Consider the following 17,483-nt stretch of genomic DNA (forward strand, 5'->3'; position numbering starts at 1 on the left):
TGCTACAGTCTTTCATTAGGGTGAATATTAATAATGCTCTAAATGTAGGTATTGTGATATACACTGAGGAGGCGGAGCTACAGTCTCTCATTAGGGTGAATATTAATAACTCTAAATGTAGGTATTGTGATATACACTGAGGAGGCGGAGCTACAGTCTCTCATTAGAGTGAATATTAATAACTCTAAATGTAGGTATTGTGATATACACTGAGGAGGAGGAGCTACAGTCTCTCATTAGGGTGAATATTAATAACTCTAAATGTAGGTATTGTGATATACACTGAGGAGGAGGAGCTACAGTCTCTCATTAGGGTGAATATTAATAACTCTAAATGTAGGTATTGTGATATACACTGAGGAGGAGGAGCTACAGTCTTTCATTAGGGTGAATATTAATAATGCTCTAAATGTAGGTATTGTGATATACACTGAGGAGGCGGAGCTACAGTCTCTCATTAGGGTGAATATTAATAACTCTAAATGTAGGTATTGTGATATACACTGAGGAGGAGGAGCTACAGTCTCTCATTAGGGTGAATATGAATAACTCTCTAAATGTAGGTATTGTGATATACACTGAGGAGGCGGAGCTACAGTCTCTCATTAGGGTGAATATTAATAAGCTCTAAATGTAGGTACTGTGATATACACTGAGGAGGAGGAGCTACAGTCTCTCATTAGGGTGAATATTAATAACGCTCTAAATGTAGGTATTGTGATATATACTGAGGAGGAGGAGCTACAGTCTCTCATTAGGGTGAATATTAATAACTCTAAATGTAGGTATTGTGATATACACTGAGGAGGCGGAGCTACAGTCTCTCATTAGGGTGAATATTAATAACTCTAAATGTAGGTATTGTGATATACACTGAGGAGGCGGAGCTACAGTCTCTCATTAGAGTACCTGCTTTACTGTTGACCAGCTGGAGGATGAGAGGTCTGCGAGTTACAATTCCTGAACCACGGGGAAGAAAATCCCTAAAAAGGAGAAATATATATAATTAATACATTATATACATACACACACAGTCATGTCCAAAAGTATTTGGACAGTTAGAACTCAGCTTTTTTTTAAATTAACAGTTTAATAACAGTCAAAATTACTACAGCAGATCCTTCAAGTCCTGTAGGTCAGGAGGTGGGTGGGGCCTCCATGAGCATCAATGAGCCTTAGATGCCCCTGAACCTGATGTCACTGTTTCACCGGCTGTCCTTCTTTGGAGCACTTTTGGTAGGTACTGACCACTGTATACCGGGAACACCCCACAAGACCTGTCTGCTGATGTTCTGGAGATGTTCTGACCCAGTCATTGTCTAGAACATCACAGTTTGGCTCTTGTCAAAGTGTCCATTTTTTACCTTTTACACCTTCAAGAACTGACCGTTCACTCACTGCCTCATATGTAGCTCCACCCCCTGGACAGATGGAGCCACCAGAACCAGATCATCAGGGCTCTTCACTATAGCTGCCAAGGGTTTTAATGTTATGGCTGATGGTCAACCCACATCTGTCCCCACAGAAACCGTCACAGAGCCTCAACTGAGATACGATGGTCAATCACACTTCTGTCCAGGAGGCCGACGCTAACAGGACGGTGGAAGAAAGAGGAAATGAAACCAGCATGAACTGCTTCTTTCAGCTTCCTTAGAACCTCTGGAGAACCTCCCTTCCTGTCCAGGAAGCTGAACTCCTGAAGAAATACGGCAGTCACCGCAACCGGGCAGTGAAAGTAAACACTGGAGCTCTGAGGCTAACGTAGCTAACAAGTAATGGAAGCTTATGTACACCAATTAGCATGCCGCTAACTGCAAGCCTAAATCATCAGACACTCTCCTCAGAGCGTGGGGAGGCACTCAGCAATCTCTACTACAGAAATGTAGAAGTTTATAAAAGTTTATAGAATAAAAAAATAAGCAAATTCAAGTTAAAAACTGAATATAACTCAAAATGTAAAAAATAGTAAACTTTAAAACTAAAACTAAACTAAAAAATTAACTAAATTTAGTGTAAACTGAAAAAAATAATAATAACAAAAAGAAAAAAAAAGAAATGAAAGCAACTAAGTAATAAAAAAACTAATTAATGCCCTTTATTAATTGTAATTATTTTTTTATTTCAGTTTACTCTAAATTTAGAGTTTATTTTTCTTAGTTTTAAAGTCTGCTACTTTTTAAATTTTGAGTTATATTTAGTTTTTGACTTGAATTTGCTTAATTGTTCATTCTATAAACTTTTATAAACTTCTAATTATAAATTAATTTTTTATTTTGAGTTTTATTTCGTTTTTAACTTGAGTTTGCTTATTTATTTTTACTTTTTAACTTTTTAAACTTACGTACTCATTATTTGTATAATAAATAATAAACTTTTACTCTTTACTTTACTTATTTGTTTGTTTGTTTATTTGTTTGTTTGTTTGTATGTATGGTTTTCTCAACCTGAACACATTTCTTCAGTTAATATGTACTATATGTAAGCTGGCGTCTAATGCGCTACCACTAAGGCCCGGGGGGTTGTGAGTTCGAATCCCGAGCCATGCCCTTTCAAATTTATAAAGGCTCGTAAACACTACAGTAATTTCCTCTCTACTGCAGTCGAGCCTCTGGTCAGCTGATCTGTACAGAGCAGTGAACACAATGGAGGACTCCAGCTTAACTACGGTGTTTTCAGTCTCAGCTGGGCCGTAGGCTCTAATCCACAGCTTTAGTTACAGCTTGTTCTGCTAACCACTGAACCGGTTTCACCACCCGCCTCCTGCAGACCCGCCCCGTACCCTTTACTGTTTACCTGCTCCCCCATCCACTCACATCACCAGAGGATTTTCAGTAATCAGAGTGTAGGTGTGTCCAAACCACAAGCCCTGCCCCTTCACTGAGCTGCCTGGTTCTGATCACAGACAGTGCTTTCAGTGAAAGATAATAGCTAAAGGAGAGACCCTCACCTGCCCACGAAGTTCTCCAGTACCGAGCTCTTCCCCGCGCTCTGGCCGCCCACCACGGCGATCTGGGGCAGGTCCAGGTTACAGCTCTGGCCGATGGAGCTGAAGGCGTCCTGCAGTTTATTGATCAAAGGGATGAGATCCTCCATGCCTCGGTTCCCCATGACTGCTGGAGGGGGAAACACAGACATGTGAACGAAGTGGAAGCAGAAGTTCAACAAACTCAACAAGCCGTCCAATCTCCTGATCTCTCAGCACCGCGCTAGGTCCACTGCAGACGGCCGGAACAGCGGCGCCGCTGTTAGCTTTGGTGTTTTAACCGGACTCAGGACCGGACTGCTGATTACTGCCGCTCTCGCTTACTGCAATCTTTAGAGTTTTAAGATCTTAAAACCAAGTACATGGTAGATCAGTCTGGTTAATGTTTACAGTAATGGGTAAAGGTGCCCTTTGGCTTCAGTTGGCTTCTCACACACACACACACACACACACACACACAGTGAATAAACACACACAGTGATCGTGAGCACACATGCCCGGAGCGGTGGGCAGCCATCGATGCAGCGCTCTGGGAGCAGAGAGGGTAAAGGGCCTTGCTCAAGGTCCCAACAGTGGCAGCTTATCGAGCCCGGGTATCGAACCAACAACCCTGTTATCAATAGCTGGGCCCAACAGTGGCAGCTTGCCCAGCCCGGGTATCGAACCAACAACCCTGTCATTAATAGCCGGGCCCTTCAGTGGCAGTTTGTCAAGTCTGGGTATCGAACCTACAGCCCTATTATCAATAAGCTAAAAGGGCCCAACAGTGGCAGCTTGTTGAGCCTGGGTATCGAACCCACAGCCCTATTATCAATAGGCTAAAAGGGCCCAACAGTGGCAGTTTGTCAAGTCTGGGTATCGAACCCACAGCCCTATTATCAATAGGCTAAAAGGGCCCAACAGTGGCAGCGTGTTGAACCTGGGTATCGAACCCACAGCCCTATTATCAATAGGCTAAAAGGGCCCAACAGTGGCAGCTTGTCAAGTCTGGGTATCGAACCCACAGCCCTATTATCAATAGGCTAAAAGGGCCCAACAGTGACAGTTTGTCAAGTGTGGGTATCGAACCCACAGCCCTGTCGTCAACAGCCAGGCCCAACAGCCGCAGATTCTCGAGCCCGGGTATTGAACCCACAACCCTGTTATAAATAGCCAGGCCCTATACTGGCAGCTTGTCTAGCCCACGTATCGAACCCACAACCCTGTTACCAATAGTCGGGTCCAGCACTGAGCCACTAAATCTCCCACTGGCCTGAGACAAGAGTTTTAGTAGAGTCTGGAGTTTTAAGTTTTTAGTTTTTAAAACTGCTTTAAAATGTAAATGGTGGAGGGATACATGCTGAGTGTCGTGAGGAAAACAAATAGTCCCTAAACAAATAAATAAATCCTCAAAAAATCATCCTAAATCATCAGTATTTCATATAAACCTCTTTAGTTAGTAAAGATAATCACTATATTTAATTTATATTTTATATATATGTGTGTGTGTGTGTGTGTGTGTGTGTGTGTGTGTGTGTGTGTAACCTAACCACCACCTGAATCCAGGACAGAGCGCGGAAGTATCGCGATACACCGAACTCCAGCGGGACCGTCCACCTCCTCCAGGTCCCAGCAGGGAGCGTTTACTGCTGTACTGCTTTAATTATGGGAATATGTTGGATTATTGTGATTAAATGCGGCAGTGAATAAATTAATAAGATAAAATAATAAGGAAATGAGATGGACTGAAGTGTCTGAGACAGAAGACTGTCCTGATGATCACAGAGTCTAACACTGCATTTATACACATCCAGCTCAGAAACAGCATGTAAATACTCTTAGAAAAGTTTACAGGTGGATCAAATGTATTATTATTGATTAACAGTCAAACCTGTGAGCTGATGAAGTTAGCTCGCGCTCCGCCCTCGCGCTCGCGCTCCGCTGATAAAGGCGTTAGGCTGTAAACACGCCGACCCGAGCGCCTGACCACTGCCTGTAATATCGAGATCAGCGCAGAGCCGCTTTATTATTAATCAGAATAATAATCATCAAATAAAGCAGCGGTAATCTGAGCCTGCTCCAGCAGCGCTGCTGTCTAACGGACCGGGAAAAGACACTCTGCTATCCGGTCAGGCGACCCGCACCAAACCCCCGCCCTGCTGAGCCAAACACGCACAGCCATTGGCTAACACACATGTCCGTCACAGAAAGCGGCGCTGTGATTGGAGAAGGGGTTTTATTACGCGGACTTTGATTGGGTTTGAGGATGGACCCGGAAGCTCGAGCGTGTCCAGCTGTTGTTTTTAACTCAATAAAAGTAGAAAAATCAAAGAAATCGATTAAACTGATCAATAAGAACAAACACGAGGATGTTTAATGATAATAATAATAAGTCGTAAATCCAAATAGCGCTTGGGATTATGTTTCTGTGCATAATTACTGAGTGTTTAGTGAGTAATTCAGTGTTTTTTGGTGTAAACACGGTTATTCTGAGGGGTTTAGTGAGAAATGCTTGTGTTAAAATTATTTACTTTAATCCTCATTAATACAGATATGACTTTATTTACTGTCCGAGCCCCCCAGTCTAAACGGGGGGGGGGGGCGTTTTTGCCACGCACCCAGCATGCATGCATTCCTCCACCACTGTAATTAATGTAGTGGAGTTATTAATTTCTGAGTTTTGTGATATTTCAGCAGTAAATCACAGTTTTAGGTGGAATAACATTAAAAATATTTTACTTTATTCATGCAAATGTCAGTGTTTGCGATGTTAAAAAATAAATTAATAAATAAAATAAATAAATACTAATAAATAAAATAAATACGACTAATACTACTACTACTAATAATAATATTTAATAGAAAAACATACATACCATAATTACCTCGACATTATTTGCATTTTATTGTAAACCAATCACATTTGCCTATGCTGAGTTAGCCCCGCCCCTGTGCCTGCAGTCTCAGGGAACCTCAGAAACACTAATCTCCAATATCAGCACTTTACATTCACATTATCAACAATTACAGGTTAAAGTTTAGAATGATGTGTATTAAAATCATACTTTGAATGAATTTATGATAATTCCCTTCATATAGAAATATTATTTTTGTACAGGGTTGCACACACTGAAGCTTTTCTGGTTTATTTTATACCAGTCTAGAAATTAATACATCATATACAGCTCTGGAGAAAATGAAGAGACCCTACATAATCAGCTTCCCTGCTTTTAATATTTATAAGCAGTTTTTTATGGAAATGAACATTTGTGTTGTATTTCATAAACCATAAAATTCCAAATACAAATATTATTATTTAGAGCACTTATTTATTTGCAGAAATGACAACTGTTTAAAAACAGCTGCTCAAATAATGCAAAAAAATGATTATACTAATTATAATGCTTTATTATTAATATTTGAGCTTTGAGATATGATATATTTACTTTTATAATATCAAATCTGGTATTTTAACACATTTAAAAAAAACTAATATTAATTTAACCCAAACAGAATGTGGAATAGGATGTGCTCTAGCAAACAATCACACTATATTAAATTTTTTTGCATAAATATTATGTATTAAATAGAGAAAGTTTTGATTGTCTTCATTTTTATCTTAATGCAATTTTACTTCTGGCCAGCAGGGTGCAGTACAGCCCTTTCTCCATTCATAAAAACAACGCCTATGCCCCAGGTGTTTCCAAAAGTAAACAGGTTCATGAGCTCACCCTCAGTGTATGTCATAATACACCATATGGACAAAAGTATCTGGATACCTGGTCATGAGAGATTGTAGCTCCTCCTCCACAGTGTATATCACAATACCTACATTTAGAGCCTTATTAATATTCACCCTAATGAGAGACTGTAGCTCCGCCTCCTCAGTGTATATCACAATACCTACATTTAGAGTTATTAATATTCACCCTGATGAGAGACTGTAGCTCCTCCTCCTCAGTGTATATCACAATACCTACATTTAGAGAGTTATTAATATTCACCCTAATGAAAGACTGTAGCTCCGCCTCCTCAGTGTATATCACAATACCTACATTTAGAGCGTTATTAATATTCACCCTAATGAGAGACTGTAGCTCCTCCTCCTCAGTGTATATCACAATACCTACATGTAGAGCGTTATTAATATTCATCCTAATGAGAGACTGTAGCTCCGCCTCCTCAGTGTATATCACAATACCTACATTTAGAGCGTTATTAATATTCACCCTAATGAGAGACTGTAGCTCCTCCTCCTCAGTGTATATCTCAATACCTACATTTAGAGCATTATTAATATTCACCCTAATGAGAGACTGTAGCTCCTCCTCCTCAGTGTATATCACAGTACCTACATTTAGAGCGTTATTAATATTCACCCTAATGAGAGACTGTAGCTCCTCCTCCTCAGTGTATATCTCAATACCTACATTTAGAGCATTATTAATATTCACCCTAATGAGAGACTGTAGCTCCGCCTCCTCAGTGTATATCACAATACCTACATTTAGAGCGTTATTAATATTCACCCTAATGAGAGACTGTAGCTCCGCCTCCTCAGTGTATATCACAATACCTACATTTAGAGCGTTATTAATATTCACCCTAATGAGAGACTGTAGCTCCTCCTCCTCAGTGTATATCACAATACCTACATTTAGAGCGTTATTAATATTCACCCTAATGAGAGACTGTAGCTCCTCCTCCTCAGTGTATATCACAATACCTACATGTAGAGCCTTATTAATTATTATTCACCCTAATGAGAGACTGTAGCTCCGCCTCCTCAGTGTATATCACAATACCTACATTTAGAGCGTTATTAATTATTATTCACTCTAATGAGAGACTGTAGCTCCTCCTCCTCAGTGTATATCACAATTCCAGAGCCACTGGAACCAGATCATTGATGATATTATGTTATATTATTATATAATAATTATATATATATATATATATATATATATATATATATATATATATATATATATGTAGCGGTAAGGCCACACCCCCTCACTCATTATTTACTGAGACGCATTCTTCCTCTTCTATCTGGCAAATGGACACTGAGGAGACATAAGTACCCGCAGCATTGTAATTGTACACCCCGAACCCCGCGTAGAGCGGCTCGGTGAACCGACAGTGGAAAGTGTGGATCGGGTTCCGTTTGTTTTGTTCGTGGACGCTGTAGAACGTCAGAGAGCCGGCTGGCCAGTCTAGATACACCCCCACTCTCTTGGAGGTCGGGACGGGTATATCAGTGTTCTTCTTATTGTGACTGACGGAGCATCTATATTTGGAGCAGTTCAAGCTCCAGGACTTTTCGTTGCTTCCAAATCCGCAGGCGTCCGCATTTTTCTCTTTCCGTCCGATTCCTTTGTAGGCCACGGCTACTTCACACCACTCCTCCCACTCTGCCTCCCAGTAACAGCGTCCAGTCATGCTCTCCCTGCACAAAACCTGGCTGTGAGGGTGGCCCTCGAACCGCTCTGGGTGCTCTGGGTGCAGCTGGTCGGCTGGCACACGGCTGGCTTTTCTGCAGTTCTCGGACAGGGAGATGTTCTTGTGTGCAGTGTTTTGGTCCAGGGTGAGTTTACAGGCGTCTGCGCACAAGAAAAAGAGGTAAGAGACATGGTCTCCTGCATTTCAGCCAACCAGAGGCTTTTCTGCTGTGTATGTCGCTGTGCCAACCAATGAGAGAAGGTTGCTGCCCACCACTATCAAAGAATGGAGGAAATCCTCAGTATTTCACCATCAGTTGTGTTACAGGTGCAACAGAACTGCATTTTAACCTCTAGGACAGGGCTGTCCAATCCTGGTCCTGAAGATCTACCACCCTGAAGAGTTCAGATTCGGGGTGGAGCTAAACTCTGCAGGGTGGTAGATCTCCAGGACCAGGGCTGAGCAGCCCTGCTCTAGGAGATGCCCTTGCCAGGGTTGCTGAAGGCAAGGTGTCCACAAACTTTTGATAGGAACGTCTGATTGGGACATCTGAGACTTTTTTGTTTTTTTAAGTAAGTATAGATGCTGTAGATACACATACATTTCCTCGGACCTGGTTTAGTTCTGAACGCTCCTCCATGGTCTAGTCTGAAGAGAAAAGCAAGACACAGGTAATTTAATATTTACATTCACAGCATTTAGCAGACGCTCTTCTCCAGAGTTCTTACAGAAGAGCTTCACTGTTTACTGAAGAAGAACCTCAGCTAGTTTAAATAGACTAAAATTCAAAGCTCCTCTAATCTTAGACTCTACTAAACACAAGTCAATATGGAGACCATAATACTCTTCTCTTCGCCTGAGTCCTCTCTTCAGTCTGGGTTTGAAGACAGTGAGCGTTGGACTCTGCTGTTCGGACACCCAGGGGAAGTTCGTTCCACCACTTCGGTGCAGGACAGTAAAAAGTCTGGACGCTCGTCTTCCGCGGATCTTAAAGGATGGCGGGTCGAGCCGAGCCGTACTTGAAGCTGGAAGGGCTCTCGGTGCAGATCGGCTTTTGATTGACCGTCGCCGTCAAGTACAAAGGGGCTGGCTGGTCCAGGCAGATTTTGATTAGTCTGCCTGATAAATGTATACAAATCTGTCTACAGTTTTTCTCTTACTTGAGATTTTTCAGACTGCATCGTGGATCCTCTTGTCTAGCAGAGAGTACTTTCTTCCCGGACACTCCTGGATGGTTATATCTCAGGTCCAGCTCTTTCAGGTGAGAGGGGTTTGAAAGAAGAGCTGAAGCCAGAGAGGAACAGCCGTCCTTTGTGATCATACAAAGAGCCAATCTATAAAGAGAAGAAAGAGGAATATAATAATAATAACTCCATGATGTACAGCGAAATGTGTCCTCCGCATTTGACCCATCTGTGGTAGTGAGCAGTGGGCAGCCAAATCCAGCATCCTGGGAGCAGAGAGAGGGTGAAGGGTCTTGCTCAAGGGCCCAACAGTGGCAGCTCGCCGAGCCCGGGTCTTGAACACCTGTCATCAATAGCCCAATAGAGCTTTTTCTACAAGCCGGCCTCGCCACTTCTCCCACTCATTCTCCAGTGGAAAATGTGCCTTAACATCCAAACAACACAGAAATAAAAAAAATGATAACCTCAGTATCTCCAGTTTACAGCATGGGTTCTCTAGACCAGCAGAGAGCAGCTTCACGCCTTGATTCTTGAGCTCATTGTAACTTAGATCCAGCTCCTTCAGGACTGAAGAACCTGAGCTGAGAGCCGAGGCTAAGGTTTCGCAGCACTCCTGGGTGAGGCCACAGCAGCACAGCCTTGATGTAAAGAGGAAAAACATGCATTATGATATTAGTATAGCATTACATTAGCATAGTGTATACATTTAATAACCATATATTAATAATAACGATGAGTTCATATGTTTAAAATGTGTATTTCAAGTGCCGACCTGAGACACCAACCTAAGTATTTCCAGTTTGCAGCAATGATTCTTTAGTCCGACCAAAAGTGGCTCAACTTCTGAATCCAGTAGGTTATTCTGACTCAGGTCCAGTTCTCTCAGAGGCGAAGAATCCGAGATAAGAACTGTTGCCAACAGTTTGCAGCTTTCCAAGCTCAGATTACAGTGATCCAACCTTTTAACACAAAAATAAATGTGTTTTTCTCAATAAATTCGGGTTTTCACTTCATATTATCGCTGCTCTGAGATGCAACAGTGATGCACTGGGAACACCTGGGACTAACAAGGGGGCGTGGCTAGTGAGGAGGCACAGGTGAGTTCAGACATGGTGAGACCAGACAGCTGAGCTACGTACAGAGACTTTTGCTACTCCTCCTCTTTTCCTCCTGCTCCTCTCCTAGCCCGGAAGAAGGTGGAGGAATGGAGGAGATCAGGATCCCCAATTACTGCTCCTCCTCTCCTCCATTCCTCCACCTTCTCCTGGGGTAGGAGAGGAGCAGTAGGAAAGGAGGAGGAATAGCAAAAATATCGCCTGTTCGTCAGTGTTGCCACCTGTGCCTCCTCACTAGCCACGCCCACTTGTTAGTCCCAGGTGTTTCTCAGATGTCCCATTTCCCCAATTACTGCTCCTCCTCTCCTCCATCCCCCCACATTTGTCTAGGATAGGAGAGGAACAGTAGGAAAGAAGGAGGAGTAGCAAATGTTTTGCCTGTTCGCCAGTGTTGCCACCTGTGCCTCCTCACTAGCCACGCCCCCTTGTTAGTCCCAAGTGTTCCTCAGTTGTCCCATTTCCCCAATTACTGCTCCGCCTTTCCTCCATTCCTCCACCTTCTTCCGAGATAGGAGGTGGAAAGGATGAGGAGAAAAGGAGGAGGAGGAGGAGGAGCAAAAGTTTCTGGATGCAGCCTTGGTCTTTTGTTGTGTTGTTATGGGTTACGACTAGTCTTTCTATAGTCTTCAGAAGAAAACCAACAAAGCCAGCATTAGACGCCACGAAAGGCAGAACTTACGCAGCTCGTCTTGTTTGTTTCACCACCCCCAGCAGCCTCCTGAGACCTTCATCTGACCCTCTGTATTTCTTCAGCTCAAACCTCTCCTGCGTTTCCTCTGACGTCAGCAACACGAAGGCCAGAGCTGACCACTGCCCCGGTGAAAGTGCCTGTGTGGAGTTGGTGCCTCCAGATCTCAGGTAGTTCTGCACTGTTGCCACTAGGGAGTTGTCCTTGAGTTCACTGAGACAGTGGAAGAGATTGATGCACCGCTCTACACATTTCGATTCATTGATTTGTCTCTTGATGCACTCGCTTGTTTTTGTCAGGCTCTCTTCTCTTAGCTGCCTGGGCGGCTGTAAACTCTTCAGGAGTCTTTGATTGGACGGCAGCGAGAGGCCAAGGAGGAAGCGGAGGAAAAGGTCCAGGTGTCCATTCTCACTCTGCAGAGCCTTATTCACTGCCGTCTTATGGAGATCACAGAGACTGTGCCATGCCCTCCATTTGAACTTCTCCCAAAAGGACTGAACGAAGGGGTTCCATTCGGCACTGAAGGTGAGGAACACGTACAAGGCAGCGAGAAACTCCTGAAAGCTCAAATGTACAAAAGTAAATATTACTTCATTCTTTCGGAAGATCTGTGTGCAAACCCCTGAGTAGACCAAAGCCTGAGCGACATCAATGCCACAGTCCTTGAGGTCTTCCTTATAGAATATGAGCTGTCCCTTTTGCAGCTGAAGAAAAGCTAACTTTGCAAGCTTCAGGATGTCCTGTGACACAACTCCTCTGTCCCTCGTACCGTCGTATTTCTCGGTCATCTGTGTCATCTGGAATAGCAGGAAGCGGATGTACATTTCGGTCAGAGTGGTCGGGGCATGCTCCATCTCTGTACCGTCCTTCTGTATCTGAAGGAGCACTGAGGCCGCAATCCAGCAGAAGACGGGTATGTGGCAGAGAATGTGGAGGCTTCTCGATGACTTGATGTGCGAGTAGATTCTACAGGCTTTGTCCTGATCACAGATCCTCTTCCTGAAATATGCTTCTTTCTGCTGCTCTGTAAAGCCACGGATTTCTGTCATGTGGTCAAAGTACCGGCGAGGGATCTGGTTGGCTGCTGCTGGTCGAGAGGTGATCCAGATGAGAGCTGAAGGCAGCAGCTCTCCTTTGATGAGACTGGTGACCAGCTTATCAATGGTAGTGCTCTCTGATAGACTGGATATTTTTTTCTCGTTAAAATTGAGGGGAATCCTGCATTCGTCCAGACCATCGAATATGAAAGCAAGCCTATTCTCCTCGCTGAAGATCTTCGCGAAGCTTTCTCCAAGTTCATGATGGAAGTAAACTACAAGTTCCTGCAAGGTGTAACGCTCATGTCTGATCAGGTTCAGCTCTCGGAAGGGCATGAACAAAATGAAATCAACGTCCTGGTTGGATTTGTCCTCAGCCCAGTCAAGGATGAACTTGTGCACAGAGACCGTCTTCCCAACCCCTGCGATTCCGATGGTCAGAACTTTTTTGGCATTGTGAGTTTCACCAGACTGGGCTTTGAAAATGTCACTGAACTGGATTGGAGTTTCATCCATTCTGGGATGAAAGGCCTCCACTTGTCTGACTTCATGCTCGTTGTACACCCCTCCAGTGCACCCCTTAATCACGTACAGTTCTGTGAAGATGTCGTTCAGGAGTATGTGATCACCTTCCAGGACTGTCCCTTCATACAGCTTCACAAATTTCTTCTTGAAACTGGTTTTCAGGCTCTGTTTAATGGCATGATCCACTTCACCTGTTGTGAGATAAAACTGAAAGTGAGGGTTGTTCCAGTAAAGCCAGCAGATACCAAAAACTGTATAATCCACCAAAATGCACCACAGAGCGCCGCAGGAGGTCATTCCTACCCGTGGCCATCAAACTCTGTAACTCCTCCCTCAGTGTGTGGCACTACGATTATACTGTTCATATGTGCAATAAAAATAGTACTGTACTTCAATTTAATATGTGCAATAACTCAGGTGCAATAATTTCCCATATTTATTATCACCACTTTACTATATTCATATCATTTTTATATGTACATTTTTAAAGTTGTTCTTTTTTTGTCCTAAATTTATTTTATTTTATAGAGTGTTTGTATATAGAGAGAGAGTATATATTCATATAATGTTTATTCATAGAAAATAGAGTGTTTATTTATTGAGTGTTTATTTATAGAGTGTTTATTCCTACATGAACGGTTACAGCTATAACAACTGCAATTTCCCTCCTGGGATCAATTAAGTATTTCTGATTCTGATAATCAGACCAGAAGAAGATTAGATTTTCTATGTTTTTTTTTAACTAATGTTCAATAATCTCCTTGATAACTGGTCTTTGTATCAGCTTTAAGACATAAATTACAGTCCAGTTAGTAAAAACAAAGAAACCAATCACATTGACATATATATAAATATACATTTACAATTTGTGGAATAAGCTGATTATGAATCCCAGAATGCTCACAAAGTGTTTATTTATAGAGTATTTATTTATAAAATGTTTATTTATAGAGTATAGAGTGTTTATTTACAGTGTTTATTTATAGAGTATGTATATAGTGTTTATTATTTTATTGAGTATTTATAGTGTTTTTATAGTGTTTATTTTATATAGTGTTTATTTGTAAAGTATGTATATAGTGTTTATTTATAGGGTTTTATAGAGTGTTTATTTTATATAGTGTTTATTTATAGAGTATGTATATAGTGTTTATTTATAGTGTTTTTATTTTATAGAGTGTTTATTAATAGAGTGTTTTTATAGAGTGTTTTTATAGAGTGTTTATTTTATAGAGTGTTTATTAATAGAGTGTTTTTATAGAGTGTTTTTATAGAGTGTTTATTTATAAAGTGTTTATTCCTACATGAATGGTTATAGCTATACAATAGCTATAGCTGACAACTGCAGTTTATCTTCTGGGATCAATAAAATATTTCTGATTCTGATAATCAGACCAGAAGAAGATTAGATTTTCTATGTGTTTTACTAATATATAATAATCTCCTTGATAACTGGTCTTTGTATCAGCTGTGGGACTGAAATTACAGTCCAGTTAGTAAAAACAAGAAACCAATCACATTGACATATATATAAATATACATGACTACAATTTGTGGAATAAGCTGATTATGAATCTAAAACATAAAATCCCAGAATGCTCACAAAACAATTTTTAAAATATAAATAACCCTGGGGCACAGTTTATCCAGGAATTCTTCTTCAGTGCAAAACATAATCTGTCTTAGACATGGTACCTTTGCTGAGAGCATTGGCGTTAGCAGAAGCGCCATCTGATGGCCGAGCCGCGGGGCTGCTGCTGAAAAATGCTGTAGCTGGAACAGAGAAAACCACAGATCTTTGCATTACGTTAATGCTTAGTAGAGCACAGAGACGCTCCTTTAATAGAGCTGATATTACTGAAATGCTTCATTTTCAATGGGCAGATCTGCAGCTGAAACAGGAGCCTAGTGCAGCCCAACATTTTTAACATCAACATTTTAATAGATCATTCTCCTCATTATGACTTTTAGAGAAATGGGGTTTTGGGGAGGGGGGGGGGGGGGGTAGTGCACTATAGACCCCTGTGGCGCGGCCTAAGCTTTCAGCCTTTGTTTTCCTTCCATTACTTTTACTTTAAAAGTGGTTCTGAAACCAGTACTTTTACACTTTTACTGGAGTAAAAAGCTTAAAGCTTCAGATTCTACAGAAGTCTTTTTAAAACCTAGTATCTCCACTCTCTTCTACCTGAGGAATGACACCTTTGCTTATTGGAAACTGAAACCTGCATTATGGAGGTATGGATGTTTACCCACAGAGCTAAGAAATGTGGGCGAGGCCTGCAGGCGGTTAACTAAACCTGTTGAACTACAATAAACACAACATATTAGCAGCCAAACGTTCATGCTAGTCCCTTAATCACACACACACACACACGTACTAACAGTGTGTAAAGTCATGACTGTAGCTCACCAATAACGACAAGATCAAACGTGAAAACCCCAGAACATAAATGACCAGAGGGGTCAGCAGACTATTACATAGAGCTTAGCTCAGTGACCACATTATTATAACAGATACAGCTCTCAGAGACCACCCTACATAATCAGTTACTCTGATTTTACTAGTTATATATATAGATATTAATACTTGTGTTGTATTTTATAAACCATGGACAACATTTACTCTAAATTCCAAATAAAAATATTTACTATTTAGAGCATTTATTTATTTATTTATTTACAGAAATGACAACTGCTCAAAAACAGCTGCTCAAATAATGCAGGGAAATGATGATAATAATTATGATAAAAGAAGTAATATCTGAACTCTGAGAGCATTCAGAAATCACTATGCTGAAATATTAACCTTAACGGCCAATCACAGCTCTTATGTCTCGGCTGGCTCACCACTAGTCTTTCACAATGCTGTTGGGACTTTATGCCGTTCAGAACTCAGCTTTGTTTGATGTTTTGTGAATTACAAATAGAAATAATAAAAAAAAAAATACAAATGGTTCATCTATAAATTATAACTCATAATTCAGGTTTGCTGGATGAAATGCCTGGAATTAAATGACTGCCAGACATATATATAAATGACTGCCTGGATATATATATATATATATATATATATATATATATATATATATATATATATATATATATATATATGTATATATATATATCCAGAAAATACTACAAAGTATTTATCTATAAAGTATCCAGAAAATATGATACATTATTCAGTTATAATTTACCAGAAAGTATTTTAAATTATCCAGATAATTAATTAATATTAATATATAAATAATCCAGAAAATACTACAAATTATTAATATATAAATAATCCAGAAAATACTACAAATTATTCATCAATATAAAAAAACAAGCACATCCTACAAATTATTAATCAATAAAAAATACCCAGAAAATACTACAAATTATTAATCTAAAATTATCTAGAAAATACAACAGATTATTAATCAATAGATTATCCAGAAAATACAACAGATTATTAATCAATAAATTATCCAGAAAATAATACAAATTGTTAATCTATAAATTATAACTCATAACTCTTTAATCAAACTTTGTTTGATGAAATGCCTGGAATTAAACGACTGCCAGACAAGTAGAGATGCAAAAACCCCAGAAGATCTTGGACATCCTACCTTCTAGCTTGGTCCTCAGGTCCTCAGACAGTTGGTTCTGCTTCATCTTTGACAGGATTTCCAGTGTGAGCTCCACAGCTCCATGATTCTGATACTTACACACCATCTTCTCCACCGTTTCCAACCTGCTGGCCTTCTCCAGCTGACTCTTAGGGATGTGTGGAAACCCTTTGAGCACATTTCCTTTGGTCAAGTACCAGTGAAATTTGTGCAGGTTAGCATCCACCAGATCCTCCAGGGTATCCAGCAGCAGCTCTGAGACAGTCCCCATCACGTGAAGTCGGGTCTCGGATTTTGAGCTATGCTCAGCTGAACGCCACTCCTCACCACTCCAGCTCCAGCAGTGGGTTAAGCTCAGATGTCCTGGCCCTCAGTTTACTGCTCTGGGAAGCAGTATGCCAATGAAATAACCCACTCTTCAGACGTTCCTGTAGTTCAGGCTATAGAAATACAGACTCAGTAGCAACCTCTTACCTTTTCCAGATGTGCAGGAACTAGCCTGTTGGATCTGATTAAGTGTACGTGGCATGCCTCTCTCTGATGCCTGTAAATCCAGAGTGTTTATTCAGGGCTGTTGGATATGACCTGCTTTGGAGGCGGTCCAAAGGGTAAAACTACTACTTCTGCTCTAGAGAAAAAAACACTGAAGCCTGACCATCTGACATCTGCAGGCCGTTTAAAGCACACTGAGTCTACAGAAAAAAACCAGCCTGAATTACACACACAAACATGGCAGGCAGTGTGGAGGTGACTCACCCATCACAGCTCCTTCCGCGTTCTCTGTACTTGATTACATCAGACAGGCTCATTCCAGTATTTTCATTTTGATCCACTGAACAACCTGTTTGACGTATGTGAAAAATATGATTATAAATTATTAGTAAAATATATTTCTGCATCGTCTTTAAGCACATGGGGA

At 41.0% G+C, this 17,483-nt stretch overlaps 2 protein-coding genes across 2 annotated transcripts in view; both read right to left on the bottom strand.

Moving 5' to 3' along the window:
* Positions 1 to 5,069, bottom strand: part of dnm2b (dynamin 2b) — a 25,890-nt gene extending 20,821 nt beyond the window's left edge. Inside the window, exons 1-3 of the mRNA XM_072656990.1 lie at positions 4,854 to 5,069; positions 2,948 to 3,113; positions 910 to 983 (exon numbers count right to left, since the gene is read on the bottom strand). Of these exons, the coding sequence (XP_072513091.1) occupies positions 910 to 983; positions 2,948 to 3,108 (235 nt within the window). The 5' untranslated portion in view covers positions 3,109 to 3,113; positions 4,854 to 5,069. The remainder of the gene's footprint in view (positions 1 to 909; positions 984 to 2,947; positions 3,114 to 4,853) is intronic.
* Positions 5,070 to 7,911: 2,842 nt separating this feature from the next.
* Positions 7,912 to 17,280, bottom strand: LOC140535669 (NACHT, LRR and PYD domains-containing protein 3-like). Its single transcript, XM_072657098.1, has 9 exons — positions 17,039 to 17,280; positions 16,565 to 16,947; positions 14,649 to 14,726; positions 11,383 to 13,144; positions 10,374 to 10,547; positions 10,053 to 10,226; positions 9,565 to 9,738; positions 9,006 to 9,052; positions 7,912 to 8,565 (listed from the first exon to the last, which is right to left on the bottom strand). Exons 2-9 carry the CDS (start codon positions 16,833 to 16,835, stop codon positions 7,976 to 7,978), a joined length of 3,270 nt encoding a protein of 1,089 aa, XP_072513199.1. The 5' UTR covers positions 16,836 to 16,947; positions 17,039 to 17,280; the 3' UTR covers positions 7,912 to 7,975.
* Between the last annotated feature and the right edge of the window lie 203 nt (positions 17,281 to 17,483).

This window comes from Salminus brasiliensis, chromosome 15, assembly GCF_030463535.1.
Source record: "Salminus brasiliensis chromosome 15, fSalBra1.hap2, whole genome shotgun sequence".
In the NCBI taxonomy this organism is placed as follows: domain Eukaryota; kingdom Metazoa; phylum Chordata; class Actinopteri; order Characiformes; family Bryconidae; genus Salminus; species Salminus brasiliensis.